The sequence below is a fragment of the Phyllostomus discolor genome, chromosome 7 (genome assembly GCF_004126475.2).
Source record: "Phyllostomus discolor isolate MPI-MPIP mPhyDis1 chromosome 7, mPhyDis1.pri.v3, whole genome shotgun sequence".
Lineage (NCBI taxonomy): Eukaryota > Metazoa > Chordata > Mammalia > Chiroptera > Phyllostomidae > Phyllostomus > Phyllostomus discolor.
In genome coordinates, this window is record NC_040909.2 from 11,721,068 (window position 1) to 11,743,923 (window position 22,856).

General features: G+C 49.2%; 1 protein-coding gene across 1 annotated transcript in view; it reads right to left on the reverse strand.

The window, feature by feature from the left end:
- ITGA9 (integrin subunit alpha 9) overlaps positions 1–22,856 on the reverse strand; it is a 308,765-nt gene that overhangs the window by 259,191 nt on the left and 26,718 nt on the right. Inside the window, exon 4 of the mRNA XM_028518757.2 lies at positions 17,990–18,113. Coding sequence (XP_028374558.1) covers positions 17,990–18,113 — 124 coding nt within the window. The remainder of the gene's footprint in view (positions 1–17,989; positions 18,114–22,856) is intronic.

Below are 22,856 nucleotides of genomic sequence, written 5' to 3' on the forward strand. Positions count from 1 at the left end.
GGAGAACTCTGCAGGCCTGCCAGGAGGCCGCCCAGGGGCACACGGCCCTCGGACCTCGCTTGTCCTCTGCCCAGTCTCACACCGAGTCTGGCAGCGGGCTTGTGAGAAGTCCCCGACAGACCCTGCGTCAAGCTGCATGATGGCCGGAAACAACAATAATTAATAATCATCCCAAACCATACAGTGCAATGGCAACAAGGATCAAAACGTTTCAACCTGCACAGTGATATGAAATATGGAAGGTCACCAAGAAGCACATCCACCCGCCGACTCTGGGGACTAAACACCCATCTCCAACTCCCAAAAACAAATGGAACACAGAAAGCAGAGTCACACCCCCCCACACCCCCAAGGTAAACGGACTACAGGGTAGGGCGGGCGCACCAGCTCAGCCTCAGAAATTTAAGACACCCATAGGTATTATGTGGGAATCTCTCATGATTTAAAGGAGAAACAGGTCTCAGGGTCTCTGGGGTGACAGACACTAAAGAAAGGGTAGGTAAGAAACTTCACACTCTCTCTCCACCTCACCCCGAAACTGGACGCCAGGAGCAGGACCCCGGGTTTCTGAGGTGGCCTCAGCCACGTTGGGAGCTGGGAGAACCCCACTCGCGGTCTCAGGAGATAGAGGCCAGCAAAGCGAAGCCCTTCTCCCATCAGCTCCGCCACAGCCAGCATCGAGGCACCGACAAGGCCGGCTCCTGGCTCCCTGATGGGGACCCGCCTCCTCAGAGGTCTGAGGGCCAGGGTCACAGAGAAAGCAGGCACCATCCCACTGGCTGTGATGTGTCTGAAGCCCCGGAGTCTATAACTGCCTTCTCTGGATGCTCTAAAACAAGGAATCGCACCACGGGGGGCTCCTGACCCTCCACTAGAGGACAGGCAATGTCCCAACCTCCCAGAATCCTCTGGGACTCTGTGATGAGCCCCTTTCCTTAGAAGAGGATCTATCCCCTGGATTACACAGCCTTGCAGACCCCTCCTCTGCTTCTCTGTCAAGGTGACCTGGCAGGCAAAAGTTCACGAAACCCTCTCCCCGTCACAAAATGTGTTCATTCAACACCAAGGTGAGTTCATGCATCTCAGCGCCCCCAACACCAGCCCTGGGCCAGGTACCTGTGTGCGCTGAGAACAGGTGTGCGTGCATGCTATTCAGGGTGAGGACCCAGGGCCCAGGTGGAAACGTAAGAGACCTGGGCACCTTCCTCTTCCCTCTAAGCACCTGAACGCTCTCCAACCTGCTTCATTTTGGACCTTGTCTCCCCAACCTCCCAGCCCTGCCTACTTCTCTCCTTCAACCTGGCAGGCTGCCCCCTGAGCTTCCCCCTAGCCCTGACTGGAAAGGAATTGTGTTCTGGGTTCCAGGCATCCTCGGTTCTCCACCCAGTGCCACCACAGGCCAAGGAGGATGGTGGGTGTGACCAGAACAAGCACCCACAGGATGGATTTTTCTGGGTTCTCCAAACCTAGATCGGCTAAGCCTACTTTGGGCAATTTCGTCCCTCCTTGGGCCTCGGGAGGATGTTCAGATTCAGTGCTTCAATCCCTGCCCATCCCCAAGCCATGATAGTTCACTGACTGTCCCCCCAAATCCAAGAGGACTCCTGAGCCACAGGAGGGACGGCCCAGCCCAGGAGAGGCAGGCCCATGAAGACGCCATGCCCAGGTCCAAATCCACCGTTCCTTATGCAAAGCGCCCTTCCTCTCAAACCAGACCCCTCTGCTGCTGTGAGCAGCCTTTGCAGAAGACGTCAGCGCTGCTCCAGATCCACCACACACTGAGAGGCAGCGCCACTGTGCATGCAAGCCGGGCTGCCCAAGCCCCAGGTTCTGTGCCCAGCCCTGCCTGCTCCTTGGTAGTTAAAAAAAAAAAAAATCACACCGCGCTGGCCCCGCTGGACCGCCAGCGGTCCTGAGTAAGCGAGTAGTAACCTAAGAAAGCACTCAGTAAAGGGAATGAGAGGCCACACACAGGTAAGCCGACCCCACAGGGTGCCTCAGTGACTGGTAGGGCCCAGGCCCAGGCCGTGGGGACTCTCCCGAGGGCCACTGGGCTGCTGCACGCTCCAGCTGCTTCTGCTCCTGTCAGCGCCATTCCTGCAGGTTGAAGATGCCACTGGTGTTTCAACCTGATTCTTCCTTTTGAAAGAGACCAGGCTGAGGTTTCTCCCTGATCCACGTTCCACGTGTCCACATACAGGCCCAGATCTGCGTGCAGTGGGCCTCCCCCCAATGGGCTGTACCCACAGCCTGAAACCCTTGGTTCTGCCTGCCTGGACTGCAGAAGGTAGGAAAGTCTCCCCCCCACCCACCCCCACAACTACGAGAAGGGCCGTGGGCTTGGAGATAAGGGGCTGCACGGGCACTGCATCCCCAAGACACCCCCATGTCTCACACACCCACCCCCTCCATTGAGAAGCCCAGGAAGTGCGGGGTGGAGGGTGGGGTGGGACCTTCAGTCTCTCCGTGTTCCCAGGAAGAATCCTTTCCTGCACACACACACAGAGGCTGTGGGCCCGCAGCGGGCTGCTCCTGGGCATGTCCACTCTGTCTCCAAAAGCCCTACGGATGGACATGGCTACTGCAGAACAGAACACTTATCTACCCTGAAGCGGCAAGGGAGAATCCGGCTTGGCGTGACAGCAGCTCACTGACTCTGCAGGGACTCTAATGCTGTTGAGTTTGGGGGAACTGGCCCAGGCTCGTGAGGCTCAGTTGGTTGGAGCGTTGTCCAACAAAGGGTCGCGTGTTCAATTCCCCGTCAGGGCATATACCCAGCTTGCGGGTTCAATCCCGGGACAGGACACATGCAAGGTAACCAATCAATGTCTCTCTCTCTCTCTCTCTCTCTCTCCCTTGCTCTCTCTTCCCTGCCCCCACCCTTTCCTCTCTAAAAAGCTATGAAAAAGGAAATGTCCTCAGGTGAGGATAGAATACAATTGAGGTAACTGAACCTGGGAGGCAAAAGATGCAGTTCAGCGCGGGGGCCTGGACGGGGCTTGGAGGAGCCGGGACAACAGGCTGGCAGGCTGGCGTGCTGCTGTGGCTGGGTTTGCATTACTGGGCCTGCGTCACACACTTTGATTCACTAAGCTGTTGTCTCCGAGTTCTAAAAATGGTAGTATTTGCCTTGGTTCAGCTGCTGGCTTTACTAAACCCTGTCTAAACAGAAGGCAATTCAGAGAGGGGGAAAAAAAAACGCCAGTTTCCAAATGTGCACAATCCGCAACTCAATATGCGGAGCTTACAGTAATGAATTTTAATTGATTCAAGGATAAACTTGGGTGGGGTCACTTCCTGCACCCTTCCCAGACGCTGGTGGGATAAAACCAACCCATGGAAAGACCAAGATTTATATACAGTGTAACATACAGCCTTCCTACGAATCTCTCCTCCTACCACCCATCTGAAAACGTCTCGTCTTTCAAAGCCAGTCTTTTTAACACACTGATTTTTAAATCATTTTTCCATCGTTCCTTAGCCATGAAATAAAGTATCAGGTTAAAAAAAATAGCTTTCCAGCCTTCAATGATTTCTGATTTGCTGCTCAATTTCTGAGCGAATCCTAAATCACTGGTAATTAAACAACTCGGAAGACAGTTGGGAGTTGGAGTTGGGCAGACGGCTCTCGCGATAAGAAAGGGCACTTCAACGTACAAAACTAAAGAGAGAACACAACCGCCCTCAGTCGTGAGGGACCACAGTCTCCATGGAAAATAAAAAAGATCGAAATAGCTAGGTAGGAGAGGAAGGGGCAAGCTTTTATCGAAATAATTGACGAGGAAACTCCGGTGAGCATTAAATGCAAGCTGCAATAAAGCTGGAAACTTACAATTAAGTGAGAAAAAAAGAGGCTTTGAGAGGGGAAATGACCTTCAGAGAATGTCTATAATCCTAATCCTGTCCATTCATTTTACAGATGAAGTCATTAGTGCTCAGAGACAGCCAGGGGTTTATTTCAAGCCACACAGCTAATTACTCCGAGTCAGGATTAAAGAGCGAGAGACCCCAGACGTCCCATCTGCTTCTGCCTCAACATCACGCTTCACAGAGCACGTGTCCAGTACTAATAATCCTCCCCTTTAAAACACAAACTTGCCACGGATGGATGAATGGATAACCACCATGTCGTGTGTGCATTTGTTGCTGGTGGTGAGAACACACCAGGTGTCAGGCTGGTGGGCTCAGGCTGGATCTGGGTGCGGCAACCTTGGTACTTGAGTTCTGGCCAGAAAAGAATCCAGGGTCAAGGCTCCAGCCGTAAGAGGCCGATTCAGAAAGCCACAGAGGGAGAAGTGACCTGTGGGAGAAGCAAGCTCAGGGAACGAGTTACAGAAGCGAAGAAGCGAAGAAGCGTACTTGGAGCTTAGGAGAGAAGGCTCAGGTCAGCTGCCTGAGGGCAAGGAAAGGGGCAGGAGAAAGGCCCAGCCTGGGTCCTCCATCCTAAGGGCTTTTAAGGGTGGAGCTTTTAGGGGAGGTCCTAGGGAAGGATCTCAACAGCGTATTCACCAGCTTTCCAGGTGTGTCCTTGCCAGGTCCTGGGCTCCACTGATTGGTCAGACTACACTTGTGCCCAAGATAAAAATTCTTGGCACCAGGGGAAAGCTTTGGTGGGGCCCCCTGAGTCCCCAGAGCCACAGCCAGAGACTTGGCCGCCTCCTCTGGGCGTGGTGGTCCCCCCCAAACTACCCTTCCTCTCACCCCCTCAGGGTCCTTCTCTGCCTTTACTGGTTCTCATTCAGAAACTGCATCCAGTTTATTACTTGTAAATGAACTAATAAATATTAAACATATAAAGTGAAAGGAGTAAATGAATATATAAAGTGAATTCCTCTGCTAGCCACCTATTTCTGTTTTGACATTCAATATTATTTTGTATTACTTTCAGGTGTGCAGCACAGTGGTCAGACTATTATCTAAGTTACAAAGGGACGCCTCCCCCACCCACAGTAATTCTAGTCCCCACCTGGCACCCCACACAGTCATTACAACATTGACTATATTCCCTCTGTTGCATTTTACATCCCCACGGCTACTTTGTAACTACCGATCTGTACTTCTTAATCCCTTCACCCTTTCCACCCAGCACCCCCCCCCCATTTGTTCTCTGAATCTATGAACCTGTTTCTGTTTTGTCTGTTCACTTACATGGTTCTTTAGACCCCACAGATAAGCAAACTCCCGTGGTGTTTGTCTTACTCTGACCTGTCTGCCTGGCATAGTACCCGCTAGGCCCATCCGTGTTGTCACAAATGATACGATTTCATTCTTTTATGGCCGAGGAACATTCCACTGTATAGACACACCAATTCTTCTCTAGCCAATCATCTACTCACTGGTGACTGGGCTGCTTCTGTATCTTGGCTATTGTAAACAAAGCTGCAATGGACACAAAGATCGGTATTTTTTTGAATTAGTGTTTTAAATCTCTTCAGATACATACCCAAAAGTGAAACTCCTGGGTCATAAGGTAGTTCTATTTTTAATTTTTTTGAGGAACCTCCACACTGTTCTTCCTCGTGGCTGCACCAGCCTGCGTTCCCACTACGGGGGCACTGGAGTTCGCTTTCTCCATGTCCTCGCCAGCACTTGTTGTTTGTTGATTTACTAATGACAGCCGTTCTGAGAGGTCTAAGGCGACAGACATCTCCCTGTGGTGTTAACTGGCATTTCTTTCATTTTAAGTGACATTGAACATCTTTTCATATATCTACTAGCCATCTCTATGTCCTCTTTGTTGACATTTCTATTTAGGTCCCCTGCCCAGTTTCTAAATCAGATTGGGGATTTTTTCTTTTTTTTTTTTTTGGTGTTGAGTTGTATGAGTTCTTTATCAATTTTGGGTATTAACCCCTTCTCAGATGTATCATTGGCAAAAATCTTCTTCCATTCAGTAGGATGTCCTTTTGTTTTATTGATGGTTCCCTTTGCTGTAAACAGAAACATTTTAGTTTGATGTAGTTCCATTTGTTTATTTTTTCTTCTGTTTCCCTTGCCCAAGGAGATATATCAGAAAAATATTACTAATATTTTAGAGAGTTTATTGCCTCTGTTTTTCTAGCAATATTACGGTTTCAGGTTTTACATTTAATCCTGAATTGAGATGATTCTGAGCTGATTCTTGTATACGGTGTAAGGTGGTCAAGCTCCACTTTTTTTGCTTGTATCTGTCGAATTTTTCCAACACCATTCATTGAAGAAACAGCCTTCACCCCCTTGTATATTCTTGCCTTTGTTGTCATACATTAATTAATCACACAGATGTGGGTTTATTTCTGGGCTCTCTATCCTGTTCCATTGATTTGTGTTTGTTTTTTATGCTAATACCAGACTGTTATGATAGCAGAGTTTGATATTAGGTAGCATGATACCTTCAGCTTTTTTTTTTCTATCTCAAGATTGTTGTGGCTATTCAGGGTCTCTTGTGGTTCTGTATAAACTTTTGGATTTGTTCCAGTTCTGTAAAAAATGTAGTCGATATTTTGATAGGAATTGCATTGAATCTTTAAATTGCTTTGGGTAATATGGGCATTTTAACAGTGTTAATTCTTCTTATCCATGTGCACAGTAAATGCTTCCATTCATTTATAGCTTCAATTTTTTTTCTTCAGTATCTTATAACTTTCCAAGTATAGGTTTTTTGTTTTTTTTATCTCTTTGGTTACATTTATTCCTAGGTATTTTTTTTTAAATCCTTACCAAGGATGTTTTATTGATTTTTAGAGAGAGAGAAACACAATTGCTTGCTTCCCCAACTGGGGATCGAACTCACAACCCAGGTACATGCCCTGACCAGGGATCTGACTGCAACATTTTGGTGTATAGGTGGTGCTCCAACCAACTGAGCCATGCGGCCAGGGCTGTTTTTTTCATGCAACTGTAAATGGATTGTTTTCTTCATTTCTCTAATAGTTCATTATCGGTGTCTAAAAGTGCAAGTGACTTCTGAATATTAATTTTGTATCCTGCTACTTTCCTGAGTTCATTCATCCATTCTAGTAGTTTTTCGGTGAAATCTTTAGGGTTCTTTACATAGCATATCACATCATTTGTAAATGGCAATTTTACTTCTTCCTTTCAAACTTGGATGCATTTTCTTGTCTGCTTGTTGCAGCCAGGACTTCCAATGCTATGTTGAATAAAAGTGATGGAAGTGGACAATCTTGTCTTGTCCCTGATCTTAAGAAAAATGCCCTTAGCTTCTCCCCACTGAGTGAGACATTAGCAGTGGATCTGTCAGACACGGCCTTTGTTTCCTCTGTCCCTACTTTGCTGAGAGTTTTTGTCCAAAATCAATGCTGGATTTTGTCAAATGCTTTTTCTGAACCTACTGATATGATCATATAATATTTATCCTTCATCATGTTTACATGGTATGTCACATTAATTGATTTGTGGATATTGAACCAACTTTGCATTCCAGGAATAAATCCCACATGACTATGATACATGATCTTTTAAGTGTATTGCTGAATTTGGTTAGCTAATGTTTTGTTGAGGATTTTTACGTCTGTGTACCTCAGAAATACTTGCCTTGTAAAATGAGGTTGGGAACCTTCCCTCCTTGACATTTTTGGAATAATTTTAGAAGGACAGGTGTTAATGCTCCTTTGAGTGGTAAAACTTACCTTTAAAGCCATCTGGTCCAGGACTGTTGCTTCTTAGGAGTTTTTTTGATTACTAATTCTATGTCATTGGTAGTAATCTGTCTGTTCAGATTTTCTTTTTCTATTTAATCTCTGAAGAGTGTATATTTCTAGGCATTTATCCATTTCATCCAGATTGTCTAATTTGTTGGCATATACTTGTTCACAGCATTTTCTTACAATCCTTTGTATTCCTGTGGTCAGTTGTCATTTCTCCTCTTTCACTTCTGACTTTATTTGGGCTCTCTCTCTTTTTTTCTTGATGAACCCGGTTAAAGGCTTCCCATCTTGTTTTCCTTTTCAAAGAACCAGATCTTGGTTTCATTGATCTTTTGTACATTTGTTTTAGACTCCACTTCATTTACTTCCACTTCGTTGTCCTTTTACTAGTTCCTTCAGGTATAAGGTTGGATTTTTATTTGAGATTTTTCTTGTTTCTTGAGCTAGGCCTCTATTGCTATGAATATCTCTCTTAGGACTGCTTCTGCTGTGTTCCATACATTTGGGGTGGTTGTGATCTCATTTTTGTCTCAACGTACCTTGTATTTCTCCCTTGCCCTTGTTGTTAACCCATTCATTAAAGTAGGTTATTTAGCTTCCATGTGTTTGTGTGTTTTTCATTCCATTTCTTGTAATTGATTCCTAGTTTCATAATATTGTGGTTGAAGATGCTTGATAATAATTTTAATCTTCTTAAATTTATTGAGATTTGTTTTGTGGACCAACATGTGGTCTGTCCTAGAAAATGTTCCACGTGCACTTGAAAAGAATGTATACTCTGCTGCTTGGGGGTAAAACGCTCTGATTAACATTAAGTAAATCCTTCTGGCCCAAGGTGTCATTTAAGACCATCGTTTCCTTGCTGATTTTCAATCCACTGATGTCAAGGGGGTGTTAAAGTCCGCTCCTATGACTGTATTCCTGTCAATCTCTCCATCTATGTCCACCAATATTTTCTTTCTATACTCAGGTGCCCCTATGATGAGTGCATAAATGTCTACAAGGTTCTATCCTCTTGTTGGAGTGATCCCTTCATTATTATGTAGTGTCTTTCTTTGTCCCGTAAAGTCTATTTTGCCTTTGTTTCAAAGTCTATTTTGTCTGATGCAAGTATTGCCACCTCAGCTTTTTTTTTTCCATTTCTATTTGCATGAACTATCTTTTCGGAAAAAAGATAGTTCTACATTTGGTCTGTGTGTCTTTTCTATCTGAAGTGAGTCTCTTGTAAACAACATATATATGGGTCTTCTTTTCTTATCCATTCAGCCACCCTATGTCATTTGACTGGAGCATTTAATCCATTTACATTAAAGGGGTAACTGATAGGTACATAGTTATTGCCATTTTATTATTCATATGTATGGTTTTTTTCCTTCTTCTTCTTAAAGAAGTCCTTTTGGCATGTCTTGTAATACTGGTTTGGTGGTAGTGAACTCCTAAAGCTTTTTCTTGTCTCAAAAGGTCTTTATAGTTCTTTTAATTTTTAAATGCTAGCCTTGCTGGGTAAAACACTGTTGATTGTAGGTCCTTGCTTTTCGCCACTCTGAATATTTCATGCCAGTTCCTTCTGGCCTGAAAAGTTTCTGTTGAGAAGTCAGCTGAGTCTTATGAAAGCTCCCCTGTAGGCAACTTGTTTTTTCACTGCTTTTAAGATTCTCTCTTTGTCTTTAACTTTCACCATTTTGATGATGATGTGTCTTGGAGCAGGCCTCTCTGGGTTCCTCTTGTTTGGAACTCTCTGTACTTCCTGGACCTGTATGTTTATTCCCTTCTCCGGGTTAGGAAAGTTTTCAGTCATCATTTCTTCAAATACATCCTCAATCCCTTGCACTCTCTCTTCTCTTCCTGGTACCCTTATGATGCAAATGTTGTTATGTTTCATGTTGCCCTAGAAGTCCCTTAAACTGTCTTTATTTTTTTATTCTTTTTTTCTTTTTGCTGTTCTGACTGGTTGGTTTCTCCTACCTTGTCTTCCAAATTGCTGATTTGATATTCTGCTTCATCTAATCTGTTGTCGATTTCTTCTAGTGTATTCCTCATTTGTTATTATATTCTTGATTTCTGATTCGTTATTTCTTATGGTTTCTATGTCCTTCTTTATGCTGACTATCTCTTTGTTGAAGTTCTCACCAAGTTCCTTGAGCAGCCTTACAACCAGTGTTTTGAACTCTGTATCTGCTAGATTGCTTGCTTCCATTTCATTTAGTCCTTTTTCTGGGGATTTTTTTTCTGTTCTTTCATTTGGGACACATTTTTTGCCTCCCCTTTTTGGCTGCTTCTTGGTGTTTGTTTCTACATATTAGGGATCTTTGCTACATCTCCCAGGCTTGGCAAGGTGGTCTTATGTAGTAAATGTCCCGTGGGGCCCACTGGCAGCCTCCCCAGCCACCTGAGCTGGGTGCTCCAGAAGTGTCCCTTGTGTGGGCCTTTGTATTGTAGCTTTCCTGTTAGCACATCAGAAGATGGGACTGACCCGGGCTGTGAGGATTGGCCATGACCACCATGTACGAGCTACTGTGAGGGGGGCCTGACCCCATGTATAGGGTTTGCCCCAGCAGGGTCTGGTACCTGCCGAGACTATCCTTTGAATCTCCCACCTGTGGAGCTAATTCGGGGGTGCTCTGTTGTGGTCTGTAGCCAACCACCAAGTATGTTGGTTCCGTGGCCTCTTAGGAGGGACCCCAGTGAAGGCCAACGTCAGACACTGCCTATGACTGGCCTAGGGCTACCTGATAGAAGCTATAACGCAATCTGTAGTTGGTAGTTGCCTGTGATGGGCCTAGGTGCTCATGGGAGAGGCCACGCTGCAAACTCAGGCAAGCTGCCACCAGGTGTTGCCCTTAGGCAGGCCAGCAAAAGGGGCCAGGCACACTGAGACCTCCCACCACCTGCCAGCCACCCATTAGTCTCAGCCACCAAAAGAGCCTCAGGCTGCATGTGAGTTGAGTGAGGAGGTCTAAGGGAATCCCAATGTGGAGCTAGTGGTGTTCACCAGGTTAATGCTTCACCCGATTTGGCCATGTCGAGGGGCAGGGAGGGGGACTCAACACAGGGAAGATGGCATCCATCAGCCATGGCCACACTGGGACAATGGCGGCCTTCCCTCCAGCCTGGCCCAGAAGCCACACAACTCGTTTTCTCCCTGTGTGTCTCTGCCACCACCCCAGCTTGACCAGAATTCCTCAAGACGTTTTAAAGAAAGACTGCAACAGGGCCTGGGCACCAGCTGGACGGGGCAGGGTCTCAGGGAGTTGTTAGAACGGAGCTAGTGGAACTCACCAGGCTAACTGCATCTACTTTTTAAAAATTTGCTGTTATTTACTTGAATGAGATAATGTTTATGAAAGCTCTCTGGAAACCATAAAATCCTATGTAAATGCAGAGTTCTTTATTTAATAAAAATTTATGGGGGTTTGTTCTTACATTTTTAAATGGATCAGCTTAGACTTTTATGGTTCTTTCCAAAACAAAACACAACACAACAAAACAAAGCCCCGATTGCTTTTCATTTGTAAATGGTTCTTGATTGATTTTTATCCCCTGTGGGGCCTTAGCCTCCAACATTAGAAGGAGGGTTAAAAAAAAAACAACTTCCCATCTTAATGGGCGATCTATTTCCTTCCCTAGAAATGATGACTGTCTTTGGAGATGCAAAAGGAATTCGGAATAAAAGGCCAGCCACCCGCTGGTAACAGAGAAAGCAATGCAGAAATCTGGAATGAGATCATTTTAAAGCACAGCAAAACTTATAAATCCAAACCCCAATAATCCCAAACTTGACAACATTTAAACATGACACAAGCTCATCTTTAGATCATCTAAAAAAGGAGAAGAGTTGAACAAGCAAATTAATTATGCAAATATGATCTTTGAAGTATTTAAGAAATGATAACCTTTTTAAGGGGTCTCAACATCATTTTAGTAATACCCAGCTTTCTACCCTCCACTGTCTGTTCATTAAAGCAGGATCTGCTAGACACCTTCTGAGAATGTCTGAGAATACTGTTACTTACAAGTTAATTAGAAAATTCAGCCCTGGCTGGCGTAGTTCAGTGGACTGAGTGTGGGCTGTGAACCAAAGTGTCACAGGTTCAATTCCCAGTCGGGGCACACGCCTGGGTTGCAGGCTACGGCCCCCAGCAACCACACATTGATGTTTCTCTCTCTCTCTCTTTCTCCCTCCCTTCCCTCTCTAAAAATAAATAAATAAAATCTTTTTTAAAAAGTCTCTTTAAAAAAAAAAGAAAATTCACATTTATTGAGTGTTTACTCTGAGGTACCAACTGTGTTAAGCACATTATATACCTCAGATACCTCTTAAGTAGGCTTCAGTCTCCCCCATTTCAGAGTTAAGGGTACCAGGGATCAGGGGTCAGCCTGAAGTCCCCCGCAGCCAGAGCACAGGAGTGACGGGTTAAATCACAGCAGTGAGCGAGCAGTAAAGCCAGAATCTGAAATTAGGTCGAATACACAATGGCACCCCAACTGCATTTCTTTGTCAGTGTTTTCTCTGGAGCGGTTTCTGTTAATGTAGCGGAGCTGCATTATTCCATGTTAGTGAGGTTGTTCTACCACAATAAAAAGATGACTTGTTTACAGCCCCACTCCGGCCAAGCTCCGGCTTCCTGTCTCGATGGGTTCAAGGGCAAAGGATGAAAGAAATCGCTGTGTTTGATTTTTCTCAATGCACTGACGACTTTTGGGAGTCCTAAAATATCATGACTTGGCTGCTAGGAACTCATATTTTATAGTGCTGGCTCTTCGGTTTACAAAGATTTCCCCATACACCGAACCTCTCGGTTTCCCACGGAGTCTCATAAAACCAACCACACGCGGCAGTCATGATGCTGTTCTTCTGTCGAACATGAACTAAATATGCTTGGACTTGAGGGTTTGCTCCATGGGTTTATTTCACTTCGTCCTAAACTCTTTTCTGTTTCCCATTCCCTCTACATTTCCCGGTTCCAAACGGGATATTCTGATAGCATGTCCCACCAAACCAGAAACAGGAAGCACCTGAAAAGTCGTGAGAAAAAGGCCCTGGTGCCACGCCGAAGACCAATTTTTTTTACAAATTCAGAAGTTTGAGACATCTGGACAGGTGCCCATACACTTAAAGGGTTCCTTCACTAAACCAACCTTGCTACAGTCCTGCAGAGAGCACGGCCTACCCTCACAGGGACCCACAATAGGCCCCCGTGACAGAACTACGTGTGGTCTTTCTGAGCACTTTCGCCTGGGTTTTCTCGTGACCCACCCCTCACACTAACCCTGAGAAGTACTGGGTTGGCCAGAAAGTCCGTTTGGTTTTTTTCCATACAATGGCTCCAGTAGCACTCAGTTGACTCTAACTTCATTGAGAATAATTTTGTTAGATTGTGTTGTGACAGCTGTCAAATTAGTGTGCTCTTAAAAAAAAACTGATCAAAGTTGGTGAATCTTCGTTGCAGCCATTTTAATATTGAAGATGAAAGAAAATATGCAACATTTTGGGTATATTATGCTTTATTATTTCAAGAAAGGTAAAAGCACAACTGAGAAGAAGAAAAAAAAGATGTGTGCAGGGTAAGGAGAAGGGGCTGTGACTGACCGAGTGTGTCAAAAGCAGTTTTCGGAGTTTCATGCTGGAGGTTTCTCACTGGACAATGCTCCATGGTCAGGCGGACCAGTTCAAGTGGACAGCAATCAAATCAACACACTGAGACCAATCAGCATTATATCGCGTGGGAGACAGCTGACATACTCAAAATATCCAAATCAATAAAGTTATTAGTGAAAATGCAAAATGCGTCTTTTATTTTACAGAAAAACTAAACGGACTTTTTGGCCAACCCAATCCATTCAGAGGCACCGTTGCAGCAGACAGAAGCATGGAAGAGCAGGTCCGAACAAGCACCCCACCCCCTTCCATGGTCACCCCACTATTCCACAGGGAGTGCACCCCTCCCTCCCCTGCCCTGCACCCTCCACCACTACCAACTACGGATTCCCACCATTCCTCCTCCATGGGCCCCCACAGACAGCAGATTCTACACAGGTCTCAGTTTTTCCACTTGTAAAATAAAACAATTCTGCCCTAATGCCACCTTGAACTTGGATGCAGCGTGGGCCCTTGGGGAGAGGTGACCAGCGGTATACACTGGCACGGAGTTCCCCACCCCATGCACAGCTCCCCCACTTTTGGGACATCGTGCCCCCTCTCTGTTCTCTGCTGTAGATGGGAAACGTCTTGACAGCTGAGACTGTGTCACTTGGATTTTATCTGTCAGGCACTTAGCACAGTGTCTCACAGGTACTTATAGTAAGCTTAAGTGAGTTCTCCTCCTGGTAGGCAAATTAGATCAACAAATACTTGCTTGGTATATAATATCAGCACGTAATATGGTATATTAGCATATCAGTATATACTTGCCAGGCACTATTCTAAAAGCTAACAAATATTCACTCAATCCTCTTCAAGCCCCTTGAGGGTGATTAGGCACAAGGACATTAAATAACTCATCTGAAGTCACACCATTAACAAGTGGCGGAGCCAGGTCTTGAACTCCGGCAGTCTGGTCCAAAGTCTGTTCACTTAGCCACCATGCTGCTCTCCATTGTGTGGTGTATGAGTAACACAGTGGAAAGAAAAACTTGGCCTTGAGGAAGCCACACCCATCTCTAGATCTCAACAAAGACAGGCTGGCCTGGGTGGCATCTGAAAGGTCATGTCAGACTCGAAAATACTTCCGTTGTGCTTCATTAAAACACGATCCCCCACCTAATGAATAAAGAGCTTGCGTCACTGAAGTTTTCCACATTAAAGGGAAATAGTGGTTGCCTTCAGAGCCAAATGGGGTTTAGTTTAGACCACAAAGAAGGGGAGGCGGAGGTTCCCAAAGCCAACGGAGCACAGACAAGGGCCCTCGCTGAGGCCTGCATCCCCTACCCAGCTGGTCCAGCTTTCTAGAGAAGTCTGAGCATCTGCCCCTGCCCCCACCTCTCCCAGGACCAAGAACCACAGAAACGTTCTCTTCAGCCCCCCACTGGTCTAAGGGGCTGCTCGTACACCCCCACACTCCCCACCCCAGCCCCACCCCTTTGCTGCTCCCTGGGTCAAAGAATGCATTGGGATACAGAAGTGAGTGAGTGTGTGTGTGTGTGTGTGTGTGAGAGAGAGAGAGAGAGAGAGAGAGAACGAGAGAGAGAGAGAGAAACACTGTAGGGAAGGAGGACTGGGTGAGGGCCCGACCATTTTGCTAAACTCTTTGTTGGCTCCGTTTTACCATCATGAAGTCAAGGAACCATCAAAGGCAATCCTGGAGGCCCGAGCCGACCCCACAGCCACTGTTCAGAGGAATTTCAGTTCCTGAGACGTCAGTCAGCTATCCCTGTTTAAGAACCACGAACTCTCCCCGGCAAACATAAGAAGTGCTCGTTCTCACTCACACACTACAGATCAGCAGGGTTTGGCTGATCTAGTTGGCTTCTGGCCGCAGGTTCAGTTCAGGTCAATGGTACTCGTCTCTCTTCTGAGACCAGTGAGCTACGAGGTGCACAGTCCATGGCAGGGTCTGGGCACTCAAAGGGGGGCAGGAAACACGACTCTTCTTAAGGCCCCGATGGCTCAGAGCTCACACACTCTTGTGAAGGGGGGACACGTGGGCAGGCCTGCTGCTGTCCGTGGCTCCCGCAGGCTCCCACGTCCCTGCCTAGCCTCTCTCCAGAGCCACCGGCAGCAAAGACACAGGGAGAGCAAGCAGGGCTTCAGGGACCACCGTCACCCGCCGCATTCACACTCCCCGTCACCTCGAGACCACACCTTCGGGACGGTTCAGTCACTACCCTCTCTCGCTCTGTGAGGGCTGTCGGCCGACTGACTTAATTCTCCTCTGAAACTAAAAGTCCAGAACACAGACAGAAACCACTAACCACCGGGGCACAAAGAGCTTTCTGAGGTCAGACAGAGGCAAAATGCAAAGCTCGGCTCTACGATTCACTGTATGAGTGACCTCTGGCAATTTACTTACACTGTGGGGTCTCAGCTTGCTCGCATGTCACTGGAGGGAGGCGACACAGAAGCCCACAGGTGGGGGCCCCGCCCCCTCGGCCCCTCCCACTGCCACCCGCCAGCCCGTTGCCCGGGGTCTCCCTGCCCACACACAGGGAAGGCAGAACACCTAGACCCCGGCTCCTGGGCCCTCGGGCGGGATACTTCTGAGGGGTGTCCTCTGCTGGCCGCAGCGCTCCCCGGCGACTGTGCCTCCACTGCCCACGGTGGTGCCTTGTGGGTCACATCCCTGACCGCGGCCTTCCCCTCCTGTCCTCACTTTCTACTCCCCTACTGGTGTCTTCTTGCTTAACCTCCGAAATAAACTGCCCGAGTTCAAACCCAAGTGAAAAAAAAATTCCTATTTCCCAGGGGCCTGGTGAAGATATGAGAGAAGGTGTAGTCCCCAGACCAGCACTGGCCTGTTCCTGACCCCACGGCGGCTAATGAGAGGTCACGAACAGGTGCGAGCCATGGCTGTGGGTTCGAGGGGACGTCAGCCCCGGTGGTCTCTTCCAGGGGGCCTTCGCTTTCTGATGCCTATGGTGGGACGTGGGAGGACATGGGGTTGGGGGGGGGGGGGGGCGGGGGGGATCACCAGGACAGCAGCGTGTCTTCCGAGCAAACCGCAGTGCTGGCCCTGTCGCGTCACTAGTCTGGGCCTAATCATCTCTGTCTCCGTGACCCCTATGGACCCCTCCCCAGTCCCCGGCCTGACAGCTACCCACAGGGCCCCACCGAAGGCTCTCCCCTTCGGTCCTGGAACACAGCCCTGGCCTGTTACTCGTGTATCTGTGCTGCCTGCCCCTCCCTCTGATGAGCTGCGGCATCATCATCATCTGTGCTTCAGATAGAGCTTTTCTTCCAACGGGGCGATGCAGACATGAACACGGCCGGAGGTCCATTTCCCCGCGTGGCCCGGCCAGAGCTGATCGAATGCTGACACTTGGGGAGAAAGACTCGTCCTCACGGACGGACGAGAAAGTCCGAGCCCCTGCAGGGACCCTGCCAGCTGCTCTGCAGAGCCCGGTCACAGAACACCCTGCTCCGGCCACCTGAGTTCCCTTCAGGGCCTGGAGGGTCCTCCAGGAGGCAGGAAAGTGCTTGGGTCTGGATGGCGTTTCTCAAAACCCTCTTTGGTGGCCATCGAGTTTGGCAAAACCCAGGGAGGCCCACAGGGACTGTGGACATGGGCAAGTCAAGGCTTTGTCTGAACAAATAAATTAGGGGGAGAATTAACATTTGAACGGCCAGCACTCAGAGAGGACATAGGCTCTAACTCACTCAGAGGTCTGCTGAGAAAACCTGAGTGCACAGCTATAAAGCTGAAGAAAATGACAGCATTTTCCTAATCCTTAACGCTGAATTCGACGGAGCTAAATAACAATTGGGTCGGTGGTCCCCAGGGCCCCGCTGTTTGAAGATTCTGAGCAGGGAGCCTGAGAAAACACATTTTCCTTCCAAGATCCCAAAAGCCCCTTGGGGAGGAGCTCTTAAAACTCTGCTGATGCCCTGGCTGGCGTAGCTCAGTGGATTGAGCGCAGGCTGCGAACCAAAATGTCGCAGGTTCGATTCCCAGTCAGGGCACATGCCTGGGTTGCAGGCCATGACCCCCAGCAACCACACACTGATGTTTCTCTCTCTTCTCTATCTCCCTCCCTTCCCCCTCTAAAAATAAATACATAAAATCTTTAAAAAAAAAAAAACAACTCTGCTGAGGGTGCACACAATTCTCAGGCACCTGACAGGGTGCATGGCCCAGAGAAGAAGGAAAGGCAGACTCCCCACGTTATGAAAAGTGCATCCTGGGACTTCTCTGACCCCTGCCTCAGGACATCTGTCCACAGGTGTGCCCAGGAGCTATGTCAGGAGGCTTACATCCATCTGGGAGCTACACGGGACTGCGGAGACCCTACAAGCCAACCTCTGGACTTTCAGGTGAGGAAACTGGGGCCCAGAGAGAGAAAGTAAGTTCCCCAAGGTTGCACAGCATCAGGAAGTGCCAGGAAACCGAGAGTTCCTCTACGTGACAGCCTGGCTGAGGCTGGGTGAATGTCAGTCTCAGAGACTTCATGCCATCTGGAAGGCACTGGGGGCTCCGGAGCAGAGATGGGCGAGGGTGGGCAGGGCCCAGAACCACTGCCCCCTTCTCCCCCGGCTCGTTGCCCGGGCAGGACCTCAGAACCAAGAGGCCCTCTGGGGACACAGTGCTGCCCTCCTGTTACAGCCCCGGACGCTGGAGGAAATGGAGCCGGGTGGGGGTTGTCTGGAGCACGATGTGGGGAGAGGGCAAGGGAGACTCAGGAGCACTCACCTTCGTAGCACGGGATCAGCGTCCGGCCTTTGGCCTGGAGGTTGGACGGGATGACGTAACAGAAGCCGTGGGGCAGGATGTGGTCGGTTTCGTAATAGATGTTCTTCCAGCGGTGTGCACAGGCCTGGAAGACAGAGAGGGCTTCAGAGCAGGAACAGGAGGTCCCAGGAGGGAGCAAACCACACCCCGGTGTGCCAGGTGGTTCTGTGGGAGCAGAGGGGCCGGAAGCCGTCTTCTCTCCCACCCAGCCCCACCCGGGACCAGGCGCTGCTCCGGGCATCAGCCAACTGCGTGAACGAGAACAAGCACCTGGGAGTGGACAATAAACAAGTGCAGGACAAACAAGGGCTGTAGCCAGTGCTGGGCTCTGCAGGGGGAGGGGTTGGGGGAGGGGCGGTTTTCCTCCAGAGGTCAGGAAAGGCCAAAGGATGAGAGCGAGCTGACCCTAACCGAACCTGCAAGGAAAGAGCTCCAGGAGGTAGGACGTGAGGCACGTGAGGAAGGTCTAGAGGTGCAGTAAGAGGATGGTGGGGCTGGTCTGGGATGACTGGTGGGACAACGGTGAGGTTGGAAGGGACAGGGGACAAGCCACCGTATTCCTCTAGACCCTGGGGATGGCTATTATGTCAGTGGACGCGCAGCAGGGAGCGGATGCGGCATCTGGCACAGGGGAGTGGCGAGATCTGATTTACAGTGGGAAGATGGCTCAGCGGCTGTGTGGAGGCTGCGGGTGGGCAACAGTGCAGGTGCACGTCCAGGGGCGAGATGGCACCGGCCTGGACCGGGACGGTGGACCGGATGGGGGCAGCGGAGGTGAGAGCAGGCAGCTGCAGGATGCGTGCTGGAGGCAGGGCGGACGGGCTCTACTAGATGTGCAGACAGCGGGAAAGGAAGGGAAGGGAACCCAGGCGAAGACCAAGACAACCACCTGACACCCACTGAGTGGCCCTCACACCACGGCGGGTCTGCTGTGCACACCTGTGCGTTTATTCACAGGTCTTTACTCGTGGGGTCTTTACTGAGCACCTAGTGCGTGCCAGGCTCTGTGTGAGGGCCTGAGGACACAGCAGGGGCCAGCTGCACCCTTCTCTTGGGTCAGCTGGTGGGAGAGACAGGCCTGGAGCCTCATGAGGAAACATGCTGAGGGGACGCCAAGGGGACACCAGGAGGGTCCTCTGCCACATGGACAGATGCACCACTCATGATGCCCGTGTGCTCAGCCATGGGACGCCCACCAAACCTGAGACCCGTCAGGGTGACCTGGAAGCCTTATGGCAACACAGGCTGCTGGGCCCCACGCCCAAGACCCTAGCTTGTTGGATCTGGAGCGCCCAAGAGTCTGCACTTCTCACCAGCTCCCAGTGGGCCCCGAGGCCACCGGGCTGTGGAACACACCTTGGGGAGCTCCCGTGTAGGGCTGGTTCAGGGCGAAGCAGTAGGTTGGACCCTCCGAAGCTGCCCACACTTGACTGCTTTGTGCCTACAGAAGCACGTCAGCAGGCACATCATGAATGGAAGGAAATGCTTGCTGATGGTGCTTTTTTGGAAGGAAACTGAGAGCAAAGTGCACAGATGTCAAGGGCGCCACTGAATGGGCTTTGGCAGGGGGCACCCGTCCATGTGACCAGACCCTCAGCAAGATGCAAAACATCTCAGCAGGAAGTTCCCGCATGCCCAGAAGTAGCTGGTTTCGACAACGGGCCAAGAAGAGTCTCTGAGGAGGTGACCTCTGAGCAGAGACCTCAAGAGGGTGAGGGAGCAGCTGAGAGGGGACCTAAGGGAAGGTTCAGGGCAGAGAGCCCTGAGGCGGGCAAGAGCTCGGTACGTGTGAGGAGATGAGGGCAGCAGAGAAAGACAGACACTGTGTTCAGCTCTGACCCACAGACACTGGGACCCACCTCCACCCCAAAAGAGACCCAGCCTCACACTCGGACTAACTGTGCACTCCAGATACATGCACGTGTCTGCACATCTGAATTCCCACAGGGCTGATGAGGAGCCAGCGTGCACGAGGGCTTGCACTGTTCTCAGCCCGTTTCTCATGGGCATTCACGGTCACTTCTGTTACCAGTTCAGCAGGTGCCTTTTCTTAAAAATTGCACTTTAAGCCCTGGCAGGCATAGCTCAGTGGATTGAGCACGGGCTGGGAACCAAAGTGTTGCAGGTTCGATTCCCAGTCAGGGTACATGCCTGGATTGCAGGCCATAACCCCCAGCAACCACACATTGATGTTCCTCTCTCTCTCTTTCTCCCTCCCTTCCCTCTCTAAAAATAAATAAATAAAATCTTTAAAAAATTGCACTTTAAAATAATCATAGTTTTGCCCTGGCTGCTGTGGCTCAGTGGATTGAGTGCCAGACTGCAAACCAAAGGGTCAAAGGTTCGATTCCCAGTCAGGGCACATGCCTGGGTTGTGCGCCAGGTCCCCAGTAGCAGGTGCATGCAGGGCAACCACACACTGATGTTTCTCTCCCTCTCTTTCTCCCTCCCTTCCCCTCTAAAAATAACTTTTAAAAATCTTTCAAAAATATAATCGAGTTTTTAGCTTCTTGTTCTTCAAACACACTGCAGGCTACACATTACATTTAGAAGGTCCCCATCTGACTTCTGCAACCCTGGAAGGCGGGCAGAGGAGTCCTTGCATTTCCTCCTGTCCACCCGGGCCCCCCGAGTGGCACAGAGCACTTCGCCTAAGTCCCAGAGCCAGTAAGTGCTGCTAACAGGATTGGAACCCACCGTTTCAGGACCTTCCCGGTCTCCCCAGAAAGCGTTTTCCACCTTAAAACTCCCACCTGAGATGCCACCCAATCTCACGAGGTGGCTGTTGTCCTGACAGCCTTCCCCACCAGACCCGAGACCCCTGAATAACCACTCTGGGGTCAGATGGAATGTGCAGCTCACCAAGCGGGGAAGGGGCTTTCTGGAGCCTATGAGCCCGCAGGTCACTCTGTGAAACCTTGGTGCCAGCCAGCCTCTCTGCCCCTCACCCCTTAGCCCAAAGGAAGGGCAGCACCCTCAGGACGATGGGACGCCCAAGCTGGTCCACACACTGCCCCTTGCCCTGTGATGTGAACCTATGGAAAACAGTCTCGTTGTGCCTCATGCTACAGACCGCTCTCATTTCCCCACATGGTACCGTTTTGTCCTCAAAGCACATTTCTCAGCTGACTGCAACTACACGGGGCCAGGAGCTATAAAAACGGATTACTGAGCTGGTCACCACTGCATTCCGCTACGTAATTGATTTTTTTTTTTTTAAATTTTAGTTCTGACTCCATTCTCATGGCTTGCATACTTGAATCACTTATTATGATCTAATTAGCTGGTAAATCAGTTTTACTTCAGTTTATGGGTTTAGGCAAAGCCTTTATTGTATTTCTGGGTTGGAGGGGCCGTAAAAATAGGCGGATGTTTACGGCGACTCTCATTAGAGGACTTTCTGCAGTTCACGTCTAGTTTATTGTCTCCTCGTGTTTTTTTTAAGTGCTGTAAACTGTTTAAACAGGGATCTTAGAAAATTCCTAGAAGATGTAAACATTGCCTTTCGCAGTAAGCTAAACGAAAATTAAGGCGTTCTGTGAGGTCAGGCAGCAAAGGGTCAAAGGCAGCGTGCATGCGGGCAAAGTGCTTCTGAATACCAATTATAAAAAGAAAAGGCTGTTTAGCCCCGATTATCATCACGTACACACACACACACACACACACACACACACACGTCAGTCTGACCCTGACATTCTAAAAAATTCTGAGGGATCGTCTCCAAAGCGTTAATAACTCTATCAGTCCCTCCAAATGAGCGCTGCTGTGAGGGAGGTAAGGGGAAGAGGGGAGCAAGCAGGAAAAAGAGAGTGTTTTCTAGAAACAGCAAGACTTGATCAAATTCAGAGCCCAAATAGTCACAGCAAAAGGGAGGAGAGGCTGGCACCACCCCAAATCTTAGAACGTGACATATGTCAAATTATAAAGATTGTCTTTCCTACCAAAAGAGGAAAATGAACAATTTAATTCAAAGGTCTCTTTTTAACAGCATGTCCTTGGAGCAGGGGTGGGTAGGGGACACCGGGCTTCTCCGGATGGCTCAGCCACGAAGGCACATAAGTCCCCACGCCCAGCCTCTTACGCATGCATTTGTCATGCCCAGATGGCCAGAGCTTCTACCAGGCCCTCAGGTCTCCCCCGGACCACCAAGAACATGGGGAGGGGCTCACAGCACCATGACATCACAGATCCCCCACAGAGACACTTCCCTTACCCCCTCTGAAGGAAGAGGAAGCGGCGCTGGAGGCCCAGGGAAGGGGCTTCTGGGGTGCTGGGAAAGCCCTTCTGAGAACGTTCACTCAGTGGAAATCCACCCAGGTGTGCGCTTTCCTGCACGTGTGTGTTATAGCTCAATAAAATGTTCACTTCCAAAAAAAAAATCAGGAAGCAGAGCAACAGAAGTAAATGCGAAAGTGTGCCCTGTGGCTTTGAAAAAAAAAAAAGAAAAACTGGACAGATGACACATGGTGGGTAGATAAGGACGGCCCTGATGTTTGGAAAGGAAACGGCAAAGAGATAGCACCGAGAACCCGGCTCCCACCCAGAAACACTCTAGAGGCTCCCACTGTTTGTTGTCTTGGAGACTAATGAAAAGCAGAAACCAGACTCGAACATTCGGAGTTGCCCTCCCGGGTCCGAGAGAAGCGTCACTGTCTGTGCTGTGGGTGCTGGGTGGTGACAGAAGAAGGTGATTCCCACCGCCCCCCCACCCCCCGGGCTCTCACACTGCTGCCTGCATGCCGGGGCATGGGGTGCGGGGCGAGAGTGTGGGAAGGGAAGGGGCTCACCTCTCAGCCCCATTCTGTGTTCCCATCCCATATCTTTCGTC